Source organism: Alnus glutinosa, chromosome 6, assembly GCF_958979055.1.
Source record: "Alnus glutinosa chromosome 6, dhAlnGlut1.1, whole genome shotgun sequence".
Taxonomy (NCBI): domain Eukaryota; kingdom Viridiplantae; phylum Streptophyta; class Magnoliopsida; order Fagales; family Betulaceae; genus Alnus; species Alnus glutinosa.
The window spans coordinates 29,129,272-29,156,111 of record NC_084891.1 but is presented as its reverse complement, the minus strand read 5'-3'; the positions used below and the strand labels follow the sequence as shown (position 1 = coordinate 29,156,111).

The 26,840-nt window shown below is 37.0% G+C and overlaps 4 protein-coding genes across 4 annotated transcripts; all 4 read right to left on the bottom strand.

The window, feature by feature from the left end:
* Positions 1–3,047: 3,047 nt before the first annotated feature.
* LOC133871228 (stemmadenine O-acetyltransferase-like) lies at positions 3,048–4,743 on the bottom strand. Its single transcript, XM_062308627.1, has one exon. It carries the CDS (start codon positions 4,638–4,640, stop codon positions 3,282–3,284), a length of 1,359 nt encoding a protein of 452 aa, XP_062164611.1. The 5' UTR covers positions 4,641–4,743; the 3' UTR covers positions 3,048–3,281.
* A 3,027-nt stretch (positions 4,744–7,770) lies between these two features.
* Positions 7,771–11,377, bottom strand: LOC133870146 (uncharacterized). Its single transcript, XM_062307204.1, has 9 exons — positions 10,972–11,377; positions 10,656–10,897; positions 10,357–10,584; positions 10,186–10,278; positions 9,999–10,100; positions 9,555–9,885; positions 9,129–9,209; positions 8,980–9,037; positions 7,771–7,900 (listed from the first exon to the last, which is right to left on the bottom strand). The coding sequence occupies exons 1-8, from the start codon at positions 11,375–11,377 to the stop codon at positions 9,024–9,026; spliced, it is 1,497 nt and encodes a 498-aa protein (XP_062163188.1). The 3' UTR covers positions 7,771–7,900; positions 8,980–9,023.
* A 152-nt stretch (positions 11,378–11,529) lies between these two features.
* Positions 11,530–15,086, bottom strand: LOC133871699 (uncharacterized). The gene is made up of 4 exons (XM_062309118.1): positions 12,790–15,086; positions 12,644–12,709; positions 12,267–12,363; positions 11,530–12,162 (listed from the first exon to the last, which is right to left on the bottom strand). Exons 1-4 carry the CDS (start codon positions 15,084–15,086, stop codon positions 11,530–11,532), a joined length of 3,093 nt encoding a protein of 1,030 aa, XP_062165102.1.
* Positions 15,087–22,882: 7,796 nt separating this feature from the next.
* Positions 22,883–24,544, bottom strand: LOC133870243 (stemmadenine O-acetyltransferase-like). The gene has a single exon (XM_062307329.1). It carries the CDS (start codon positions 24,436–24,438, stop codon positions 23,080–23,082), a length of 1,359 nt encoding a protein of 452 aa, XP_062163313.1. The 5' UTR covers positions 24,439–24,544; the 3' UTR covers positions 22,883–23,079.
* Positions 24,545–26,840: the final 2,296 nt, after the last annotated feature.

Genomic DNA, 26,840 nt, shown 5'->3' with positions numbered 1-26,840 from the left:
GGTAGGGAAGGTCTTTAAAGAAAAACCTCAATGAAACAGATGAAGAAAATAGAGAACGTCTAGTCGTATAACTATGATACCATACTGAATTTTGAAACAATGATTGGATTGAATTGTTTTCCCGTGTGTTTTGGGATTTCTTTAAGTATTGATATTTGTAGAAAGTTATCCTTCTGATTTTTAGAAGTGGACTGATTTTTATTATTGTTTTTTGACTATTAGATGTTGTGAAGGCCTGGAAAAATTGTGTTGTGCTATATTCAGGAAATTGTGATGAAATTGATCAGTTAGATACCTTATGGAGAGCATGATAAGGAAGATGAAGAACAGTATACAGTTGATAGCATATTGTATGGTGATGAGAAGCTACATAATGGAGATATAGGGGGTGAAAATATGGTTGATGTTGGAGTTGACCTACACGTTGAAGATGGTGAATCCCCACAATGGACAAGTTTAATGTTTCTGGACGATGGCATCTATTGTATGCGACATGAAGTTTTATTGTGTGTATTGGCATGATCTCTACGGTTTGATTCATCAAATTGTATGTGAAATATTGTAATCTCCTACCATGTAAATTATGTATCTGCACTTAAAGCTTCCTTATCAAAAGTTTGGAGTATGATATGAGGCAGATAATTTGTAGTTTTATTATTAAATATTGGAGTCATAGACTCATAGAGACCAAGCTTTTTGTATCAAGATTGTTAGAAAAAAATAGGCTTTACTTTTATTGCTTGGTTTGATTTCTTTGTAAGTAACAGTTGTCCAAACACCTTAACAACTGTTTTAGGTTTTTAAAATTGTTTTTAGAAACAGTTTGTCAAACGCTTTTTTAACAAAAAATTACAGAAAACGGTTTTCAATTTTTATTTTTGAAAACAGTTCTTAAAAAAAAAAAAAAAAAAAAAACCAATTTGTCAAACAGGCTCAATACTTCCGAAGATGCGAGCTAATTGAGCCTTGATACGAATGCCAAAAAACTTGAACCAAAGCGAATGTAGGATTCATAGGATCCAAACACCACGAGGGTAACCATTACAAAGACCACAACATTACATTACAGAGACCACAACAGAATACACAACAGAAAATCCTACAGAACATACAAATATAACAGAAACACACAAATTTAAATGCCCAGAAATACAAAAGATGGAAAAAAATCACAACACAACAACAGCATCTAAACGGCGGTGGGGCAAGGACTGGGAGTCCCTGGAGATGGCGCGTGTAGTCCACGCACCTACTTCGGAGGACCTCTCTCCATCGGCTAACACCAGGAACAGCTCTAGACCACCAACAGCAGAGGCGGGGGAAGGGGGAAAGCCGGATCTGTCCCTTTACGCACCGGCGCGTGCACAACACTCTCCGATTGCGGGAGGCCGGTGGAACCGCTTCTGATGTCAGTGGAGTCGGAGGGTGACGGCGAAGTTGATGGAGAGGCGCGTGTCCAGCAAATAGTGGCAGAGGATCGTAGATCTAGAATAAAAAATTCTAATCCAAGAACTGAACCAAAATAGACAGTGAACACGATGGACGGAGGAAAAGACCGGTAGATGAGTTGTTGAGGAGCAGAAAAGCAAGAAATATAAGGCAAAAACAAGATCCAGCGAGAGAAAGGCTAGATCATGATTGAGCAGGATAAAGGCTTCTCCAAAGGAAGAAGTAAGAGCCACAACGGAGGCGGCAGGAGAGGGGGAAAAAGGGGGAAAAGGAAGAGGGAAAAAAGTAAAGGGAGAGATGACGCCGGAACAGAATAGCGATTATTCTGTAGGCTAATCAACAGGCAATTTGCAAGGAAGAAAACAGAAAATTCACCCCAAAACAGAGAGAAAACTCTGAATTTGATAAAATATCAATAACAATAAGCTGTCAGAAAAACGCCCACAAGCCGGGCTAATATAGCTGAAAATTCGACCTCTAGGATTTTACCAAAAATAGCAAAACCCTAAAAAAATCTCCTAAGACTTGAATAAATACAAATAAGCATATTATGGAAATACTTGGTACCAAAGAATATCTCCAAATTAATGAAAAATACTTGGTGCCAAAGAATGACCATATTTAGGAAAAAAAATAATAACTATAATATTACTTAACGACAACGTAAATATAAATATGAGAATTCTTTAAAAGATTAATCAAGAGATTTGTCGATAGTCTCTTCTTTCCTTCTTGGTCTTTCTCTTGATGGATGTTGACAACTCGGTAGAGAATATCTTTTAAATTACAATTTGTTGACAACTCAAGATTTTGTTGAAGGAAGGGAATGTTGTTGCTGCTGTTTGTGCTGTTTTGGATTACTTTGCACTTGTTAGGAGGAACAACAAGAGTGATTTGTAGAATAATTACATGTTTTTTTGTTTTTTGTACTTGATTCTGACGAGGTGGTTTCTGCTATGCGGATTGATTTGGGGAGATGGGTGGGGGGGGTGGATTTGGTAAAGTTTCGCTTGGTTTCTATTTTGATTCGCTTTTGAGAGTGCTGCTCCACCAAAACCAGATCTACGAGCAGCTCCACCATTTCGCACTGCCAACATGAAATCCTCCTAGGCTACCAAGCCTGCCACGAACATCTCCAAGAAGCAGTAGATGCTCCTCTCTCAGCGCATTTCTTGATTGTTTATGTTTTAGTGAGTTAGCTGTTGAAAATTGCAAATTCTTCCATTAGGGTTGAAGAAAAAAACTATAAATCATTTATTCTCTCAACGAATGAAAGCAGAAAAAATGGAGAATGGAGGGGTGGGCACCGCGGGCTTAATTTGCAGAAAAAGAAGGCTTTTAATTTGTTGAAGAAGAAAGTAAAAAAAACTAGTTTCTGTTTTTTTGGCAATAAATGTCTTTTCACTCTCTGTTTCGTGGCCGGCCGGTTGAAAAAAAGAAAGTAGTGAAAATATGACGTGGTTTATGCCAAGTCAGGGTGTAAGGAGATGGGAGTAAAAATAATCCAAAAATAAAAACATAATAAAATATGTATATTTTATCATGGGGCAGTCAATTGCACTTTAGGACACATAATTGCTCTTACAAAGCACCTGGAATGAAACTCATGAAGTGCATTAATTATTTTTTACTACCATTAATCTCTAACAAGGAGAATGGTGTGGATGATATATATGTTCCATTGAACAAAATCTTCCATTTATTTGTTGGTAACCATGATCAAGCCAAACTTAAAAAAAAAAAAAAAAAAAAAAAAAAAAAAAAAAAAGTGCCATGATCCTTCCTACGTCACAAGGGCTAGAATGATCTTCACCGGTGAGAAAAACCATTTTCTATTCTATGGGACTAGGATCCAAAGAAGCGAAAGCAAGAAGTTCATTGTCTTGTGCCAAGATAGTCATATCTTCTTTTTCTAACGCAACCCAAGCTTCTACTCCATCGCCGGATTTTGTATCCATTAGAATTATTGCTGTTGGGAACACGGTCTCCGAATCGCCGCTTGAACCAACACCGCTTGCCCAAATCGGTTTTCCCCACCCGAAATCAATGTTATAGATACCAAAGTTAACCCAACTGGTTACCGCAATGAAATTCATTCCATAAGAAGATTCTATTTTTGAGAGCGCTTCATTCGTTGCTTTCATAAGCTCACAAACTCTGGAAAGCCCTCCATCACCTTGTAGGCTTTTTACCAAATCAGCATCGATTTTCATTATGGCTTCTCTAAGCTTGCTCACCATGTAAGGTAAATCTATCTCCTCAGCCATGCATAATGCGCCTGCTCCCCAAAATAAATTTCCCATGGAAGAGTCTGTGAATTGTGGATCAGCTCTTCGGCGGAAATTCACTGAATGGGTCATATAGGTTGGCTTTTGAATACCAGAAGTGGCCTTGGAAGCAGCAATGATACATTTCCATAGGAGTGCCGACACAACCTCAACTCTTGTTGGGTTTTGCACACTTGAGCTGGTTGCTTTGGCTTTAAGTGATGCAATGGCTGGGGCATCAAACACAAATCTCCTTACAATACACCGGCCTAGTTTGTAGGCCTTGGAAAAAGTCGTCATAGCTGCTTCTTTAGAGAATGCATCGTTTTGTATGAAAATTGATGGGGCATCAAAATTAGGACATACAAGTTCAGTGGCCTTACGAGCAGTGGCTGCCCAACCATTGAGAAATGCACTGAAGGCAGTACCATCGGCGACCATGTGGCAAACAAAGACACCAATGGCAATACCGCCGCATGCAAAGCTGGTCACTTTTATCATAGCTACATAATCTCCCGCAACTGGATCTGTGAAAGTCATCGGTTGTGGAAAAAGTTGTTGCAATGATGCGAGATTAGGTTGGTTGAGGCAATCAAGAAGATGACAGTTTGCATAAGCTTCTAAATATAAAACCCCCTCGTCATTACAATCGATGGAGAGATCATCTTTGACTTTGCCAGCAAGTGGGTAAAAACGAGTTAGGGTTTCTGATAGGGATTGCTTTAGCAGCTGTGATCTTTGAGAGACAATGTCAACAATATGATGGCTTATGCTTTGGTTTATGGGATAGAAGAGGATCACAGGAATATAGATGGATGAATGGACCTGGTCCAAGAGGGAGAGCTTGTAAGTTTTCAGGTTGGGGGGTGTTGGAGAAGATGGTTTGATGCACTCTTTGGAAATTATTTCGACCTGCATCTTCATCTTTCCTTCAAGCAGATATATATGGAAAGCTAACAAATGGATGATTTTCACAAGCAGCGCAAGTATGTAGTAACTAGGTGCTGAGTGGAGTTGTGCCGAACTATAATCACGTTGTAATATATATAGCCTCGTGGTTCACAGAAAAGAGTTGAGAATTCAAGATCTAATATGTGGTAAAGTAACGTAACTACCAATTACTTGTAAGCATGGAAATACTATCATAATTTTTTTTTTAAAAAAAAAAAGAAGAAGAAAATACTTGTCAATGGTCATGTGCTGATAGTCAAAGTCAACGAAACCATATCCGTAGCTTAAGCAATTACTCTCTCTATCATCATAAATTATTGAAAAATGATTTTTACACATCACTATTACCATACATCTTTTTGGATTAATCCGGTTTCAACCTTCTTTTTTTTTTATATAGATATCCGGTTTCAACCTTCAACAACGAACAATATGAAAAGTGGAATTTATGGGCTTGTTTGACAAAGACATGTACAGAATAGAACAGAACAGAGTAATGAGTTGTTAATTTTTGAAATTAGTAAAAAGTGATGATGTGATATAAAATAAAATGAATTTGTATAAAAAAGTGAAAAAGTTTTGTATTGTAGTGAATTTTTTATTTGAATAGTAATAAAAAATTATTGATATGATATAAAAAAGTGAAAAAAAAAAAAAGTAAAAATATTTTGATATTGATTAGTAGTGAAAAATATAAAAAAATGATAAAAAAAAAATATATATAAATAGTACATTATTCCTTCACAAACAAGCCCTATATGTGACGAAGGCCTTTATAAAATATAAACCGTTAACGAACGCCGCCTTTATAGACCTGTTAACGAACGCCTTTATGATAAGGCCACTGAAAGTCAGCTTACAGATGTTTGAATTTTGAATTTTCCGATTGGCGTGGTCCCCAGTAGAATGTCGTGGTTCCCATATAGAATTTCGTGATTGAATATTATATAAATCTTTTGGTTAGGTTGATTCTATTAAAATATTTATTAAAGGATGAAAATTTCATTTTTTTTATTAATTTAAACATTAAAAAAAAAAAATGATGATTTAACATAGTATTAAAATTAAAAGTTTTGAATTCAAACTTTGACCCCAATAATTCTTTTTATTTTAATTAAATATTTCACGTGTTGAGCCACACCTATTAAAATAGTGTTTAAGCCCACATCTGAGGAAGAGTTTTAAAATATTTATTAAATAATTAAATTTACTTATTATCACTAGTTTAAGCTTTTAAAAAAAGTAGTGAACCAAAAACTCAATTCACATGCACCAAATATACGAGGGATCACGTCACATAAGTTTTGGAGTAATGGAAGATAATAGGGTGATGTGTAAATTACTCAAGAAAAAGCATTTATATCTTATCAAATTAACATTCAATTTGTAATGTCCTTTCAAACTAAAGATTGCATCAATGTCCACCCAATTATTAAAATTTGCAATGTATGTCTTTCTCAATTTTAGTATTTCTCAGATTCCCTCCCCAAATATCAAGAGCTGAAAAATAAAAGCTAGTTCGTTTTTTAATATTATTTCGTTTTGGCGCTAATTAATTTCCTTCCAAAGTGAAAAACATGCTATGAGAATTAAAATAATAATAATAATAATTAATTAAAGTAGATAAAGATGTAAAGAGTTTGATGTTTGGTTCCTTTGAAAAATGGCTCCACAAAATTTTTTAAATAAAAATGTGGAACCTTCTCTTCAAACTTAGAGAAATTTTGAAAAGTAAACTAGTCGTACCCTAATTAGGTGAATAGCCCAGTAGGACCTACCAATGCAAATTTCAAAATTTCAAATCCATGATCTTTGACATTTGACAATATAGGTATACTATAACGACAGAAATTCAAATATGACATTCAAAAATACCATGGATGTGTTGGATAAACATCATAAACCTTTTTAAGAGGCTTTTATATATATATATATATATATATATATATATATAGAATAATGATTCAATGCCACCTAAATATACAATTTTTCACCACTTTGCCTATGTGGCAAGGTGGTCCCCCACTACTTTTTGAGTTTTTTTATTTTTTAAAAATAAATTAAAGTGGGGGACCACCTTCCCACATAGACAAAGTGGTGGAAAGTTGTATATTTAGGTGGTAGTGAATCATTACTCATATATATATATATATATATAATTTTGATTGATAAGAGGAAAAGATTACAACTTACAAGGGAGTGGTGTTAAAAATTGACATCGGTTGCGATCGTCTTTTATTTCTTGGGCGCTACCTTAGTAACTAGTAAGTACACCATTTACTACTAGAATAATGATTTACTGCCACTTAAAGACACTACAAGAAATTACTACATTTATATCCTTTTTAAAAAGACTACATACAAAGAAATAAGACTTAAAAAAAGTGGGTGTCCTTTTTATGTAGTCATTTATAAAATGTAGTAAACCTTTAGTCTAGAAAATTTTTTGGAAGCCTTTTAATTTAAAAGGTGGGCAACCCACGTCATTCTACCAATAAGGTCTTGAATAGTCTTCAAGTCCTTTGAAAAAGGACACACAAATTGTTCACGCTTTTACAGGGACGGAAATTAACGTGGGCAACGCCCGTCTTAGTTAATGGGTCTTCAAAGCTTGAAACCTGCTTCGCGTCGTTATAAAGGTCGTAAAACCACGTCTCAAGCCTGCTTCCTTCTACCTGCTACACGACTAGAATTCTTGAATTGCACAGCACAGCACGTCATTTATTTGAGGACGTGAATTGTGCCCAATAACGTGAGCTACAAAAGGTAGCTTAAAGAAGTCATTTTCAAAAGGTTCTAAAATTGTATTCTTTGACTTTTGTAAAAGGTAGTGATTTTGCTCCATTTTATTCTTTATATTTAATATATTTCAAAAATTAAAATTTAAAATCAACTTTAATGTTTCCAAATCTGAGAACCTATATACCTATACATATATATAATTGCTCTCCCAAAAATTACAACCATACACAAATCATACACATTGACATCTCCATATACACAGACATCAATTACAATAACTGGTCAATTATAATTGTTTCACCAAAATAGTTATGCTTGTAACGAAATTTAAAATACATAAATAATGGAGTTCAGTCAGTCTCTCTTACCAAAAAAAAAAAAACAAAAAAAAAACGCATCGTCCATAATTAAATGTGAATAGCATACAACTTTCACATTCTGTCTAAGACGAACGGCCAGCAGCATTTCAGCATCTCCCAATACTCAGATAACTACATTAAAAACAAAAATAATCTCGTTATGATCCATATAAGAGAAATGTATATACTAGTTAATTAATAAATAACCCAAATATGTATTAGTAAACTTCAAATACACATATCTATAACTTGAAAACTGAAAAGGAGTGCTAATGTGGTTGTTTTTAATCTTTTATATAATGAATGAGAAGTAAAGGTTTTGAAGTGGGGATAAAATCTCAGTAGAAGACCTCATCTATCATTTATAAGGTGAATATATTCAGAACTTCTATCACATAGCATGCAGTAAAATTTTATGAACCAGGTGAATATAAAAGAGAATAAATTTACTGAATACCTGAACTACTCTTCAATCTTGTAGAAAAAGACAACAAAAAAATAATTGCGAAAATAAAAAAAAAAACTGCATGTGCTTGTCATAAATTCAAATTCACAATGATACCTCTAAAAAAAAAAAAAAAAGTTACAATTGATTGGGCAGAACTCAAAAAGCTTTTCTCCTAAAATTTTCTCACCAAACACACAACTTCCCAAGAGCATGCTATGCCATGTTGTATAAACTTCTGATTTCACTTCATTAACAACTTATGGATGTCTTACTCATAGCTCAGTGGAAGCCAAATATCAGGTAAATTTCTGCATTATCATATCACCCAATGGAACCCAAACGTCCCATAAAATAATGAGGATTAATCCCTCACAACCTGTGTAGTATGAATACTTCTCAGAGGGAGTTGGTATCCTTACACATCTTGAATGTTTTTAATAAGTACTAGATACAATGTTAATATTAGAGGATATAAACATAGGAAGGATAACACAGCATGTTTGGAATAACATACAAAAGAAGATGGCCTGCATGCTAAAATTATTTCACTTTATGAGCATGAAATGTTTAACGTTAATAGTAAAACAAGTACAATATATTAAGAAAGTCTTAATTAAGATTGTGGATCCCCAAACTTCTAATCTAGATAGAATAATGAACCACTTTCTAATTTACTCGTGTCCAAGAAATATAAGCATGTACAGGATCAAGAGGTAAGCATACTAGTAAACAATTGTCTTCATATTAGTTTAAATAACTTTACCTTCACAGCCACCAACTTCACAGCTACCTCGCTACAAAGTTCCTTTAGCATCCATTTCCTAAACACGTACAACATCACAAGTACAAGACTAGAATTAGTGGATTGCATATGTACGTTATTTCATTAATAAAATTTGTTCGAAAATTCACCCGGTGTCCTGCTGTCCTCTTCCCCACCATCATCTCTCGCTTGCACGACATCCGCATTTCGAACAATAGGGTCTTCATCACCTACATAATTAATTGTAACACATTCTCATGACAACAAACTTTCATATGTATAGTTTGCTCTTACAGCATTGACAACAAATTACCATGTGTTGTTCATTTTCTTGGGGATTCAACAAAGTATGTAAGACAAAAAGATGTAATTTCATATCCTAAATTTAGAGTGCACTCTTCTCCATATTAGTTAATTAACACTGGCTGCTTGTAATATTTCTATATATGTGCTGATTAAAGCAATGTTAGGTATTGATGATACCTGAATTAACATTGTAATAAACTGTCGTAGTACTTAATCTTAACAATAGAAATACTACAAAATACACCATTAACATTAGTGAAATGTCGTACCTGGAATGTTTGCGGCATTGCCGACACGCGCTGCCCATGGAACATCCTTTTCCCGCATAAGCAAATCAATCATGTTTCGCATCTGATCCACGGTTGTTTCCAACCTACTAATCTGACTTGCACAACCTTCATGATTGTTAGATGTAGATGCCCCATTAAAATTGAACCTTGCTCTACCAGAAGTACGCCCGAAGCCAACTCCACGGACATGGCCAGGCCGTTCCGAGCCCATTACTTGTGCATATGGGTCGTCGGGTGACCATGATATTGACCCATTCGCACGTACCCCACTTGTCGGAGCATCTCGCGACATTAATTCCTCCATTTGGGCCTGTAAAATATAGAAAACCTTATATATATTTTGTCGTTAACCTAATTAATTAGAATATGTGCATGTGTACATCTATAGATCTTTACGCATATTCATAAAGTGAATACACTTACCATCATCCTCGCAGCCTCTTCATTGACAGGGTTGCCGTCCTTCTTTTTGTGAGTCACCATAAAAAGTTGGCTACGATTCGGGGTATACCCTGACTCTTTTTCCTGCATGTAAAAAGTCATATATTTATACAACAATGTCAAACAATAAATCAAGCCAACACATATTTGTTCCGGATAAAACACGTACCATTTGATATGCAAGACGTGCAAAGCTTTTTGACCCAGAGGTGTGGTGAAATTTCTGCAAGGCCCGGCTTTCTTTGTTTACATTGGCCCTTTCCTATATTATTTATTACCATAGTGAGATATAGAACGCATGTAAATCATAATACATCATAATAGTCATGTTATGTATTACCTTATCAAGTTCACTTTTCCATCTCCGAACCATTACTTCCAGAGTTTCAGGAGGGAGCCCGTGGTTGGTAGGCGTCGATTCAAGGATTTCTTCAACTGTCTCACCCTCCTTAATTTGTAGTGAATGCTTGATCCCATACCTATAATCCTTCCTCTTTTTCCCCAGGTCCATGAATGTGATCCTTTTAATTTCACTCAGTTGTTGACTAGTCTCAACATGGAATTTTGACTACATACAAATTGACAATTATAATGTTATAATTTTGTAGCTTCAAGTGTAACAAAACAAACATTACCTACCATTAGAGTAGCCCAAATATCTTCCTTCTTTTGAGTTGATACCCTCCTCCAATTATGTGTTTCTAACTCGCTAAATTGACTGCTTCTGATCAGCTTCCCCCCAAGGCTTCTCAATTTTTCACTGCCAGGGCCAACCGGCTGACATCCTTCATTAAATTCAATCACTACCCTTTCACCTCGTGGCAACTGCCAAACATTAGCAGGCGAAGGCATTGGCCTGACATTCACTCTACCATCGCTATCTGTAGTTCAAATCTAATAGATGTTAGACATGAACCACACAATTCAATAAAAAGTTTGAATTTTTACAACATACCAATAGTGCGGACCTCTCCCGGCCCAACGACCTGTGGTTGTGGCCGTTCCGTGTCTAGACCAGGTGTGGATGTGCGTAAAGATGCATGTAGGTCACCGGTGGAAGGTGATGGCAGTTGGTTTTCACTTCGCTCTGGAATGGGTACGACGGTGGTGGACCCAATACGTTGTGACGCATCCTCCCATCCCATGTACCAACCCGGTGGAGGGGGGGGCATAGTAAATCCTTTTTCAAATTGTGAATGAGACAGAGTATCATTCTCTTCAAATGCAGGTCTGTATGGAGATTCAGCATTAGGATCTTGTGTCTCGTCGTCATCAGAGGATGGACATGAACCAACGAGTGGTTCTTTACCTTTATCAACTCTTGAGAACGCAGGGAATCTTGGTCTTTTATTGGGTGCCATTCATACCTGCATATTTCAATTTGTTAGATGCAATTAAAAATATGTAATTGTCCAAAATATAATTTTTAAAAAGAGAAAGAATATGCATACAACATATTAAATACTATTTCATTGCTTCGTAATTTCAACTGGTTGTTGTTTATTCACCATTACTACAATCCCACTTCAGTGACATCTACGTCATTTTGAGCGCAATCAACGTCATCATTGCCAAAATCATTCGTTTCTTGGAGCATGTTCAGATTGAAAGGCACGTTCTCACGGTAGTCCCCAACATCATCGTCAAGACCCTCCCCTTGGCCGACATCGTATACATTTCGTGGTTTTGTCTTAACAACAACAGCCCAATCTGGGTGCCTTGGATCCTCAACATAATAGACTTGTGATACCTGAGAAGATAATACAAAGGGTTCATCATTTATCCTCTCTCCCGTGTGTATCAGGCGTTTGAAGCTCACTAATTCTATACCATATCCATCCTCCTTGTACCCCTTATCTTTTTTTATATCCGCCCAATCACACTTGAACATCACATATCGAGTCCCATCATAATATTGCACTTCAATTATGTTAGTTAGCTTGCCGTAGTAGGTCGGGCCATCTATTGTGGACACACTTACTCCGCTATTTTGAGTTCTCTTTCCAATATCATGAGCCAAAGTCCGAAACATCATGCCATTAGTGACATATCGGTTAAATGAGACAGCGGATTGCATAGGTCCTTTTGCATGCCAAACAAGCTTGGACCCCAAATAATTTCTGTGTACCTCATCCAAGCTGTCAACCTGATGATTGGATAACGTTCATCAGAGTGATTATTTAAAATAAATGTGGTGGAAGTAAGTCTTACCGGTGTTATATAAATTAATAGTCACAACATGACACTTACATAACCCAGGTACCAGTCACAAAATTCTTGTACATGCTTATTTTGCAAATCCTTTTCAGATCCATCGTGAGAAACCCTTAGAATCTGTAGGTGCATCCTACATAAAGATCACAACTAATCGTTACATTAATGTTCATAATCCTTTGTACACTTCTCAATTTGGTAAATAAAATTATGAAACTCACATGCGCAACGGTAGGAAATCGTCAGAGTTGAAAACTATATATCGATGTGCTTGTTTCATGCTCAATCCCCCAAGATTGATATTAGTAACTGCTCCCCTTGATTCCTCTAGGTTCCGTGGTGGTCTATTGTGAATTGTGGGTGCGTTTTCTAAATAACGAGAACAAAACGTCAATAATTCATTCATTATGTACCCTTCTGCAATAGAGCCTTCTGGAGCAGCTTTGTTGCGAACGCTACATTTGTATTGATGAAGGCACCTATAATAATGACGCAAAATCTCACTCAGTTGCACAAAAGTGATGTTAATAATTAACTTTTTCAAGTCAAGAACTAATACCTCTCAGCAGGATACATCCATCTAAAGTGGACCGGTCCACCTAGTTTACATTCAGTAGCTAGATGTACAACAACATGCACCATCGAGGTAAAAAAGCCCGGTGGGAATATTTGTTCCAGTTGGCATAATATGATGGGGATCTGAGACTCAAGACGATCCAAATCCTCTAACCGCATTGTTTTGGAACATATCTCCCTGAAGTACCCAGACAACTGTATCAAAGGTTCTACAACATTCTTTGGTAAGGAACCGCGTAGGGCAACCGGCAGCAGTTGTTGCATGAGGATGTGACTGTCATGACTTTTCATCCCTCCCATAGTATGTTCCTTGAGTTTAACACAACGTGACACATTTGAAGCGTACCCATCTGGCACTCTTACATCCTGTATGACCTTTAAAAAGTTATATTTCTGCTCCTTAGACATTGTGAAGCAAGCAGAGGGAAAGTATGTCTTGTTTTGCTCTGTGGTAACCTGATGCAGATTAGGTCTTAAATTCATTTTTTGAAGGTCCATACGTGCTTCGTCGTTGTCCTTTGTTTTCCCCTTCATGTCCAACAACGTTCCAAGAATATTATCAACCACATTTTTTTCAATGTGCATTACATCAAGGTTATGACGCAACAAGTTATGTCTCCAGTAGGGGAGTCTGAAGAAAATACTTTGCTTCTTCCAAATACTTTTCTCTTTGTTGATCGAGGAATCAGTTCTTGGTCTTTTGCCCATAGAGTGCCCAAACAAAGATTCTACACCCTCTAACTGTCTCATTAGCTCATCACCATTTGGCGTCACAGGCTTTGTTCCCGCTTCTTTTGTACCATCGAAAGATTTCTTCATCTTTCTCCACCTATGATCCTTATGCAGCCATCTCCTATGCCCCATATAACAATATTTTCTCCCATAAGTTAACCAGATAGAATGAGTTGAATCCATACAACAGGGACATGCATGAGGGCCTTTTGTACTCCATCCAGACAAATCGGCATATGCGGGAAAATCATTAATTGTCCACATCAATGTTGCACGCATCGTAAACTTCTTCTTCGATGATACATCATAAGTAGTAACACCGACATCCCACAATTCCATCAATTCGTGTACTAGAGGTTGTAGGTATACATCTATATTCATTCCTGGTGCTCTTGGACCTGGGATAATTGAGGATAACATAAAATAAGGTTGTTTCATACACATCCAAGGAGGAAAGTTGTATGTTACCAACATAACTGGCCAAATACTGTGGGAAGTACTCATGTTTCCGTAAGGGTTAAATCCATCTGACGCTAGGCCAAGCCTAACATTGCGTGGTTCTGAGGCAAAATCAGGATACCGTTCATCAAATGTCTTCCAAGCTTCACCATCGGCCGGATGCCTTAGGACACCATCTTTTGTGCGCTCGTTAGCATGCCACTGCATGTGCGATGCTGTATGATGTGACATAAACAACCTTTGTAACCTAGGTATCAATGGAAACCATCGCAAGACCTTCGCTGGCTTTTTTTTTGGCTTTCGAGACGTCCCATCAATCATACCATTATCTTCCTTCCACTTAGACATTTTGCATGTTGTACAGTTTTCTAAATTCTCGGACTCCTTCCAAAATAACATACAACCATTACGGCAACACGGGATCTTCTGATATTCAAGTCCCAAGTCCTTCATGTACTTTTTCGCTTCATATGTGTCTTTTGGCAATGGTGATTCGGTTGGAATCAACTCATTGATAAATTCAAGCAAAAAGGTGAACAACGCATTACTCAATCCACCCATACACTTCAAACTATAGAGACGTACAATGGCCCCCAATTTACTATGTTTTGTGTTATCATGGAGGGGCTTATCAGCATCCTTAAGCATTTCATAGAACTTCCTAGCATTCTCATCGGGACCCTCAAGATCTTCTTCCACTTCAGTGGGATCCACGTCTACTCGAGAATCGTGCATAGTGAAGACATCATGCAACATGGCATGCATTCCAGTTGTTGACCCTTCATGTGTTGACATCTCATCAACGGGTGACACACTATAGCCTACATGACTCGGCTCCCTATGAATGGGTGTGCTAATGTTTTCCCCATGCATATACCAATCGGTGTAACCTTGCAAAATTCCCGCCCCCGACGTCAAATGGTCATGAACAACTTGTTGTCGTAGTGTCTTGCGAAAGCAACATCTCTTACATGGGCACAACATGAACCCAGGTGTCTTAGTATTTACTGCTGCAAATTCCACGAAAGATTTAACACCGTCCATATACTTTTTCGAAGTTCTATGCTCTGTCATCCAACTCTTATCCATGGCTTCACTAGATTAAGATAAAAATACCATTAACTTTACAACAAGAAATTTAACACGGTAGAAGCACGTCATGCTATATATGCATATTTAATGTAAAACCATATTCTATACCATTCTTTTTCTACCTTTTGTTTCTTAAATTTCAATCTTAGATGGGATTTTGGAGTAGGTACAGCTGAAAGTCCTTTGGCCAAACAACATATTGAGCCTCGAGGGGAAAAGGTAATGCTTGTCACCGTTAAAAACATAACGGAAGAATAGCATTAATGCTTGTAACATTTTAAAAATTTGAGGTAGCAAAAGCTGGTCTTAATTGAAAATAAATTCATTTATTACATCTACAATTCATGAGAAGGTAGCTTTTTTAAACTGACGGTCAAAGGGAGTAATATTTCATTGTCAAACTTCTTGATGTCAGGGTGGGGAAATGAAATCTCTAAACTTTCTTTTTATTCATCATGAACTCAGTGAGAGAGAACCTTAATTAAAATCTAAAACTATATATATAAATACACACACACACACACACACATATACTATACATGCAAACTCAAGGTACATATTTGAGGTTAAGAAGAAAAATCCTTGTTAGGCTATGGTTAAATTGGGATTTCCATATGATAGAACTAGAGAGTGAAATTCAAAGATAAATGACAGCCACAACATTGGTTCAGAAGTCCCAATCATAATATTTCACCTTCGACCAGTGAATTCTTTCAATAATTTTTTGTTTTTACATATTTTCGAGTTGGGTCTTGCATGCGGGGATGGGAGATATATTTATGGTTCTACCTTTTACTTATAGTATGTATTTTTTCTTTGGATCTCTTGCATTGGAACTCATATCACAGGATTAGAGAGGTCGAAAAGATAGAAAAATTTGGAAGCATTTTAAAGTGGTGTGAAAGGATTTTTATTAAGGCAATATTTCGTTGTTCTTGTTTTGGCTACAGAGGGCCATACCTACAGGCAATGTTAGGCATTTTCATATGCACACAGTCCATGCTATGTGCATAAGCGTTCTAAAAATATTTAAACTCCAAAGTTCCAAAACACTATAAAGCATAAACACCATTCTTCTTAAGAATAGGAATAACGCTCTAGTCCAAAGAGAATATTTCAATTTTTTGTACATCAAATTGTAGACATCCATAGTTTTATATATTTAATAAACTGAAGCTACTCTTAGATGGGCCCCAATGATAATAACTAAGCAATGGATTTTGCTCTCACTCTCCACGAGAGCTTAAGGCATTGTGAAAGTAAATGAAATTGAATTGATTTTAACTGTCCAAAACATCTAGGGTGTATTTAGATCATTTAAATATAACATGGAAGCCCTTTTTTGTTTCCTAAAAAAGGCTTGTTTTTCATTCAACAAGGGGGGACATTTTCAGAGAATTGAGGAGTATATATGGCAGCATTTAATGGATAAACATAACTTTATAATGATCTTTGGTTAGGCTTAGAGATTATAGGGTGTTTGCATGATAAAATTCTCACGGAAGCAGTACATATATTGCACATTTACATGCTGTATTTCTGGGAATTTCTAATTGTCTCCATGATGATTTATTGCATGCTTGGTTCACAATTATAACCCAAATACACTAATTACACCTAAATCAGAATGTAATAGTTATCCAGCACCATTTTCCCCAAATACCTCACTAGCTAGCATTTGTAATCAAGAGAAATGCAAGGACGAAATATGTTCTACCGGTTAACAATTATAACCCAAATACACTAATTACACCTAAACCAGAATCTAATAAGAACTACAGCGTCATCTTTCCCAAATATCTCACTAGCATTTGTAATAAAGAGAAATCATAGGATGGAATATGAAAGAGATCAGCTAGAGGAGAAACTCACAGAATTTTTTAAATGGCAGCTAGCTAGCGATCCAAGTTGACGACGTCTAGACACAACGGTGGTGGAGAGGGATTTTTTTGGCTGTTTGCGACTTGCTATGCACTGATATTGTTATCAGTGAGGGAGGCTAGCAAGGCAGAGTAAGAGATCGAGCGGGAAGTGTAAAATTCACCCGCCCGTTTCTACGAAATACATGGCAACGTGGGATACCTGGCGTCTTATATCATCGTGGGGATACTTAGCGACACATAGCAAATCGTCTGCAAGTCCTGCGTCTTTCAGCTTAATCACGGCTTCAACCCACGTCCTTTGCGTGTAGCACGTCTTCATTCCTTCACGTCTTCAACCCACGACGATAACTCTGGCCAGCACACGTCTTCAGTCCTCCACGAAAGTGAGAATTCGGACTTGAGTACAAGTCCTTTGAAGAAGGACTCAGCAAACGCACGTCCCTTTTACGAAAGTAGTGCTTCTACGTTTTTTTTTTTTTTTTTTTTTTTTTAAAAGATTGAGTCTTCAAACTGGACTTGAAGTCCTCTGAGAAATGACTCATCATCATCACATCTAACTTGTAGTACTCATGACTCTAGTGAATAGGCAGGGACGTAATTTGTTTTGTTTTTTTTTTTTTTTTTTGTTTGAAAGAGCAAGGACGTCAGTTTTATGGCTATTTAGGATTTTTTTTTTTTTTTTTTGAAAGAGCAGGCGTCAGTTTTAGGAGAAATAACTGGTCAATGGTCAAGTTTGAATTCAAACTTTCTTGACCATATCATATCAGATGGCTATTGCCTATTTAGGTTTTTACTTTTTTTTTTTTTTTTTTTTTTTTTGGAAAGAACAAGGACGTCAGTTTAGGATATATTGCTCCAATGGTCAAGTTTCAAACTTTCTTGACTGTATCATATCATATGGCTATTTAGGAATTTTTTTTTTTTTTTAAATTTCTTTTGTTTAAAAATAAAAAAAATTATCCACGAAAATGTATTTCAAATTAATTTTAATCTATCTCTTCAATGAGTAATATTTTATTCTGACGAAATTCAAGAGAATTTTGAGACCTTTCTAATAAGGCAGCGTAATATTCATCCAAAAGTAGTTAAAACTCTGTATATTACATCACTTTATTGAAGGGTAGTAGGAAAAAAAGACTTAAAGACCCTGATTCTAACGGCTTCCTTAAAATAGGACTTTATCTCTTAGATAAGGAGTCATTTTTGTAAAAGGTAGTGATACTCTGCAATTAAAGAAGTCATTTTTGTAAAAGGTAGTGATTTTATGCAATTCACAACCTTTTTGCAAAAGGTAGTGAAAAAAAAAGACCCTAAATACCTAATTTTTTTGTAGTGAGATACAACTTTTCACCACCTTGTCTATGTGGCAAGGTGGTCTCCCACTACTTTTTGAATTTTTTTATTTTTTAAAAATAAATTAAGGTGAGAGACCACATTGCCACATAGGCAAGATTGTGAAAAGTTGTATATTTAAGTGGCAGTGAATCATTACTCTTACTACTATTACTACTAAAAAAAAAAAAAACTTAAAATCAAGGGGAAACTTCACAAAAGGGTATCGAACTATAGGCCGTTTTGACGAAAGGATACTAAACTTCAAAATTTGTCGAACCCGAGTATTCAATTATCCTAAACCCTCACTTTAGAGTATTCCGTTTGGTTTAGGCGTTAAAACCAGACGGAATCGCAATCACGTGACTTACTTAAGCCACACTACCCGTTTTGCCCCTCAACTCTTTCTCTCAAAAAAAAAAAAAATTGAAAACAAAAACCATAAACCATGCCACCTTCAACCTCCCACGTCGACGTCGTTTGATCTCCACCATCCGTCTCATCTAAGTCCGGTCTCCGACAGAACATCGGCGACGTCCCAGTTATTAAGTTGATGAAGAAAGGGTGAGAAAATTCACTGGCTACATGCGAAAACGAAGCCAGGACCCATACGTGTGGCCCGCCCTGTAAACATGAGATCTACTAGCTGTGCCTTGTTTCCCTGGGATAAACATACAAGTGGACACTATGATTGAAACACTTACAAGAATATGCAGACAAGTGTGGAGAATGGCCTGGAAGGTGTCTGATCTCATGAGGCTTGCAGCAAGGTGAAGGCCGAAGAAGAGCCAAGAGAAGGGAGACGTGGAAAGCGGATCTTGCACATGCCGATGGTGATGACCCTTATAGAACACGTGTATGTTTGGCAAGCACTTTGGCATGCACGTGGCTGAAGAATGTGTATGAAGAACGTGGGTTGTATTTAGAATATCTTTAGAGGAAGCCTTCCCACCATTTTTGCTTCCGATTGGCCTCGAGTCTGCACACATTGGTCCACTCTTCTTGTACCGAAGATCATCGGCTCTCAACCAAATCCCCCATTGCTTGGCTGGTGCATCATTATTTAACCAGACTCCTCCTCTGCCGGTGCAACTCTGTTGTGCATGGAAGATTCGTCCACACGTATAACAAAATTGGGGTAACTTCTCGTATTTGAAGGTCACCCAAACAGATTTCCCATTGAGGTTGAGTGTGCGTCCCCTATTCAATGGTTTTGTCAAGTCCAGGTGGACCCTAATGTCCAGGCAACGACCCCACCCAACTCCATCTCCCGTTACGTCCACGTCCCCCACCGCTCCTAAGGTTGCCCCAATATTCTTGTACACAAAAGGCATGTCGTGCACTTGGACCCAGAATGGAGAATGTGTAAAGTCCATTTGTGTTGGTGGAATGCTGTCTTCAATCTCCTTATGCACGAGGAAACTGCCATTGAACAACCATGGTCATCCATCTTTAACTCGGTGCTTGTCGGACTCTGTGGAAAATTCAATAAGCCAGAGATTTTCATGAAGCTCTTTGAACACCACATTGCCCACAGTCTTCCACAACCGCGACATCAGTAGTCGAAAGACTTCCTTTTGCATGCACCTCTTAGACATGAGCCTTCCAATGAGACATCTTCCACTCTTCATCCTCCAAAGGAAGTGGTCTAGGCCATCTCAACAGCTCACGTAATTGAGGACCGGTGATTTTTTTTTTTTTCGATGAATAAGTAAAAGTGAAACTATATAAATTAGAAAACTGTACAAAGTTCCATCGAAACAGAGAGAGTACAAGCTTTGAAAAAAACCAAAACAACAAACCAGCAACTAAACAGGGATTTGTCATTCTGTAAAGCTGCCTTTAGCCCGAATGCTAAATGATCATAACTTAAATCCTTATCAGGCCAAAAGCAAAAATTCAAAGTATCCAGAACAAACAGGTATTGAACCGTGGGCTGACCATTGTCAAAGTAGTGAATCCCTTCGAAATCCCATTCCACTTTCAGGATAGGGCCAATACTGTCAACGACTTTCTCAATCCTAGCGGAATCGACGAACACGTTGGAGGAGTGGCTGGAGACCCACGTCGAGCTCTCCCCGATGCTCTGTTTTTTCAGCTAAAGTTGTTCTCCATAAAATTTTCAAAATCTTTGAAATCTATCATTCCAAGAACCAAGCCCTGTGGTGCTCTGGCAATGGGAGGGTCCCGACCTAGACTGAGATCATGGAGATGACGAGCGGCTCGGTACGATACTAGAAGAAGGTGTTGAGAAAGGAAAGGAGCGCACCCGCACGAGAGTAGGGCCAAGAACCAAGTCCAAAAGGTTCGCATGGGGAGGCTTGGGTCGTCGTAGCTGGACATCGTTGGATGGATCTCCTCGATGGGCGACTCGTTGTCACTGCTTTTGGCAGTGGGCTCGGTTTATAGGGCAGCCATGGCTAGTGTGCGCCTAAGAGAAGTTTGTCTGCATGAGTTGATAAAGTGAAGAGACAATGTGAGAACGACGTCGTTTTTATTTAGCAGATGGGCAAAACGGGTAGTGTGGTTTAAGTAAGTCACGTGTATGTCACGTGATTGTGATTCCGTATGGTTTTAACGCCTAAACCAGACGGAATACCCTAAAGTGAGGGTTTATGGTTATTGAATTATCGGGTTTGACTGTTTTTTAAGTTTAGTATTCTTCCTTCAAAATGGTCTATAGTTCGATACCCTTTTGTGAAATTTCTCCTAAAATCAATGATATGTGTATAGCAGTAGTACTAATTAGGGTTGTACATGTAGTAATAGTTTGTAGTTATTGTCTTTAACTACTAAATGCGAACCTTACTGCCTTAAATAGTTAATGATTTTGAGTAACTACTGATTAGTAGTTATTTATGCCCAAACTGCACTGCAGCAACGCCTGCCAGATAAGGGCTTTTGGGACATATTTTTATTTTTTTAACCTTTTTTTGGCCTCTTCTTAGAGCTTGATTTAGACGGTTTTTGGATTATTTTGAACATGTTTTTGTGTTTTAGTATGAAACCTTACCAAAACGATATTGTTTTTCTCTATTATATATAAGGATAGACGGTTAGTAGTTATTAATCGCATCCGCTTATTTTATCACCACTAGCCACACTATCTTAGGCAGTTAGTTGAGAAAAGCCAACCATCCACCCATGCGTAAAGGTGACAATTCTTGTTCGCATGTTTAGTTTAAATCATTTCAAAGTATGTGTATAAGACTATATAGGTCGACCCTAACCCAACCAATTTAATTAAACGGGTCAAACATTTCATTTATAAACCATTAATTTTGTATTAGGCTTGTGTCGAGCTCACAGGTCATGACATCAAAATTTGTCAGACATTATGTCGGGTTCGAATTGTGTCGAAACATGAATATAAAATTATATAGATCAATTCTAATCAAAATCATTTAATTAAAAAAGTCAGACCCATTTAAAAGAAAGCCTTAACTAATTAATTTGCGGCAATATGGGGAGGAAGAAACATTACAAGTGGCCAAAAGGCCAGGGTCCTTAATGAGATTGCAATGTAAGGATAATTGCAAGCCGTCTGGATTGATAGCAAGGAAATTTAAAATTGGAAAAAATGTAAAATTGTTTCATATGTTTGACTTAGTTTACAAATTATTTTTTGTAGTATAAAAAATAATTCATAAATTTTTGTGATAGGTAAAAATAATAATTTACCCTTTAAAATCAATTTTCGTCCATAACTTAACTGAAATTCATTTACTTACCACACGGGTCACTCACACAAACGATCTCTGTCTTGTTAAATTTTGTGTGAATTAATTTCTTCTGGTTCTGAATTGGGGGCTGAAGAAAATGTGAGAAAAAAAGAATGAGGAATTTTTTTTTTTTTTTTTCTAAGTAAAAAGAAAATTAGGAACTTTTAATGGGGGCAGGGTACGACGCATTGGGAAGAGAGAGAGAGAGAGAGCGACATGACAGGGGTTTAGTCAGCCGAGTTCGTACAGGGAGATGATGGTGTTGGAATGCTTTTCCACACGTGGGTTGAGAGGATTGGGCGAGGCAGTGGATTGTGTACTTGTTATCTGGATTTCGTTTGCTGTGGATTTGGATTGGGGTTCTTCAAGTGCAATTTTACCTGGTTTTTACGCCGCGCTTACCGTTAATTAATCCGTGGGTCTGATTAATACTATTCACGTGATGATTACTTTGTTTCGTCACCTTGCCAATTTTACAAACATCTTTCTAATTATAAGCCTTTGCGGTTTACCTTTCATTAAAATATATATATATATATATAAATAATAATAATAATAATAATAATAATACCTCTTAAATATTTGTTCAAACTGTTGATCATTTATTCGATCAGATAAAACTTGAGTGCCTTTTTCTCATATTAAGGGTAATTTTTATTATTTGAATTAGATGTATGTTCATGTGCTTTCTTTTCTTGTGGTGCGTTGCTCTTTAGTAGTAAAATTCCACAGTAAGTTCCGATTATACACAAATTTTGAGCGGTCGGAGGGTTGTGCTACCTACAAATAGACAGAGAAAGTTACTGCAGGGCATGCAGTCAATTACATTTTTGGACACATCAATACTACCGTGCTCTAAAAAGGTAAATATTATGGACGATATGGTCCATTGAACAAAATCTTGCATTTATTTGTTGATAACCATGATCGATCAAGAGAAAATAAGAAGAAAAAAAAAACAAGCAAAACAAAAGGGCCGGCCGGCCGCATGATCAAGCCGACATCACAGGACAATGATATTAATTCATTGCCATAGGTGAGAAATACCATTTTTTATTTTATGGGACTAGGATCCAAAGAAACAAAAGCAAGTAGCTCTTTGTCTTGTAGTAGCATAGTCATATCTTCTTCTTCTAACGTAACCCATGCTTCTACTCCATTGCGGGATTTTGTATCCATTAGAATTATCGATGTCGGGAACACTGTCTCCGAATCGCCGCTTGAACCAACACTGCTTACCCACATCGGCTTTCCCCACCCGAAATCAATGTCATACATACCAAAGTTACACCAACTGGTAACCGCAATGAAATCCATTCCATAAGAAGATTCTACTCTTGTGAGTGTTTCAGTCGTTGCTTTCATAAGCTCACAAACTTTGGAAAGCCCTCCATCACCTTGTAGGCTTTTTACCAAATCAGCATCAATTTTCATTATGGCCTCTCTAAGCTTGCTCACCATGTACGGGAAATCTTTCTCCTCGGGCATGCATAATGCGCCTGCTCCCCAAAATAAATTTCCCATGGAAGAGTCTGTGAATTGTGGATCTGCTCTTCTGCGGAAATTCACTGAATGGGTCATATAGGTTGCCTTTTGAAGGCCAGAAGTGGCCTTGAAAGCAGTCGTGAAGCATTTCCATAGGAGTGCCGACACAACCTCAACTCTTGTTGGGTTTTGCACGCTTGAGCTGGTTGCTTTGGCTTTAAGTGACTCAACGGCTGAGGCATCAAACACAATTCTCCTTACAATACACCTGCCTGATTTGTAGGCCTTGGCAAACGTAGTCATAGCTGCTTCTTTAGAGAATGCATCGCTTTGCACGAAAATTGATGGGGCATCAAAATTAGGACATACAGCTTCAGAGGCCTTACGAGCAGTGGCTGCCCAACCATTGAGAAATGCACTGAAGGCAGTTCCATCAGCGACCATGTGGCAAACAAGGATACCAATGGCAAAACCGCCGCATGCAAAGCTGGTCACTTTTGTCATAGCTACATAATCTCCCGCAACTGGATCTGTAAAAGTCATCTGTTGCGGTAAAAATTGTTGCAATGATGCGAGATTAGGCTGGTTGAGGTAGTCAACAAGGTGACAGTTTGCATAAGCTTCTAAATATAAAACCCCCTCGTCATTACAATCGATGGAGAGATCATCTTTGACTTTGCCAGCAAGTGGGTAAAAGCGAGTTAGGGTTTCTGATAGGGATTGCTTTAACAGCTGTGATCTTTGAGAGACAATATCAACAACATCATGGCTTATGCTTTGGTTCATGGGATAGAAGAGGATCACAGGAATATAGATGGATGAATGGACCTGGTCCAACAGGGATAGCTTGTAGGTTTTCAGGTTAGGGGGTGTTGGAGAAGAGGGCTTGATGCACTCTTTGGAAATAATTTCGATCTCCATTTTCATCTTTCCTTCAAGCAGATATGGATCGAAAGCCAACAAAATTAAGGATGATTTTCACAAGCAGCGCAAGTATGTAGTAAATAGGTGCTGAGTGGAGTTGTGCTGAGCAATGATCGTACGTGTAATATATATAGCCTCGAGGTCGAGGTTCACAGGCAAGAGTTCAGAATTCATATATTTTGGGAACGTAAGCATTCAATTAACACTAGTCATCCATTTGCTAATCGTCAAGGTCAACGATTTTGGAATTCAAAATTCATTATTTAATGGCTCGTTTGGTGTGGGATGTTTTTAAAAATATTTAAAATTGTGAATATTACGAGAATTTATTTTTTAAAATTATGTTCGAGTAGTTTAAAAAATATGAGATAAAATTAAAAAAAAAAGTTATGTTCGAGTAGTTATACCGGGTCTCATTTCGCGAGGCTGATGTGACAGTACACATCAACTTTTGAATCATGCTCAAAGAAATTCAAAGGTTTGTAAACAGTATTACTTCGGCTGAATAAGATAAAAATCACATCAACTCAATAAAATAAATTAAAAGTTTATTATGTAGCTTACTCTTACACATAATATAAAAAGAGATTTGATTGTTGCGTTTACTATGACTTTTGACTTTCAGAGTAGATATATATATATATATATATATAAAGATAGACAGAAAATTATTTAAAACTTCTCTTGTTATTGACACTCTTTTAGAATCGAAACAAATGTGAATTAATTACATGTATCTCAAAGTCTATCATGTATCTCAAAGTCTATGTTCATACTTACCTAAAACAAAAAGGCCCAAAAAAAAAAAAAAAAAAAAAAAAAAAAAAAAAACAAACGACTTTAAAAACGAGTTGTTAATTTGTTAAAAACGACTTTAAATATCTGGTGAATAGTGTTAGAATATTTTATATAGTTCCATATATGCTAGGTAAAAGGATAATTACTTTCTAGGATTGATTGTAATTAGATTTAATGGTAATTAAATCATTTTGATTTGTTATGCATATTTATCTTTATTTTCACCTATCTCAAATTTTCTGTAAATAAAAATATTTTGTATTGTAAACATTATTAAATGAAATAATAATAAATAAATAAAACAGGATGTAGCCTTTTTGCACTTTGCCTACGACTAGGTTAATTTTTTTTTCTTAAACTCATTTTAAAAGAAAACTTTCCAACTTAATTAGACATTGTAATGAAAAGTAAATAATTAAGTAATGCTTACATAAAAATTTATATGACCGACTCTCTTTTATATTGGGCTGACTTATTTTTGGCCGTCTATACATATGAAGGACATCACATTAATTGAATAAACCATGTTGAGGTGGTTGGGCTCTCGACTCTCGTCAGCCATTTGCAAATCTTTAAATTCTTGGGTCTGTTTACATCAGGCCCATGTGGTTCTATGGAGTGGATATGGTAGATGCATGCGCATACATGCCATCATCACCACGCACCAAGAACTAAACAACGGGTATGTTTGATAACCAACACAATAATCGATTTCTTTATTTTCACTTCTTCCAAAAAAAAAAAAAAAAAAACTTCAAAACATTATAACAGAGAGGAGAGAGAGCGGCAGAGAGACGGGGAGAGGCGGAGAGCAGAGATGTCGGCAGTGGGCAGTGAGCACCGAGCGGAGAGCAGAGACTGAGAGAGAGAGAGCGTCGAGCGGGTCCAGTTTCCGATTGGGCCTTGCGGGAGGAAGAAGAAGGGGCGGCGGAGCGGAGCTCGGGAGCTGAAGAAAAAGAAAATTGAAGAATAAGAGAACGGGCGGCGCGGCGAGGTTGAAGGGAAAACCACAAAAGAAAGAAGTAGGTTTTCACTTTTCCGAATTTCCGGTTTTGTCACTTTTGTGTTTTGATTTCTTCCAAAATAGATCATTTTCAAAGGGCGAAGGCCGAATCCCAATTTCGGAATTTCCCATTCCCCTTTTTTTTTTTGGGAAAAAAAAAAAAAAGTTTAATCGTTTATGGCGGGTGACCCACGACCCGACCCTCCAGACTAAGATAAACGGGTAGACCCATTTAAGACCCAAACCCGTTTAATGTAGACCTAGACCCGCTAATTTCGTGTCGTGTTCGTGTCGGGTTGTCGTGTCGTGTCAAAATTGCCGGCCCTAATTTTATATATCAAATGTATACATTTATAGGTAGAAAATATTAAAAATTATTTGGGTTGTACATGCATCATAATTAGATTCTTAAATAAACTCATGGAAAACGGGTTGTGCATCATAAGAATTATTACACATTTGTTTATGTCCCCTTCATCAACATAACGGTCAAAATTGACGAATGTGTTAGATCAAAATATTCTTAAATTTATGGGTTAAATATTATTTAGGCCCTTCAATTAACAGTCATTTTTTATGAATTATAATGAACTAACAAGTGTCA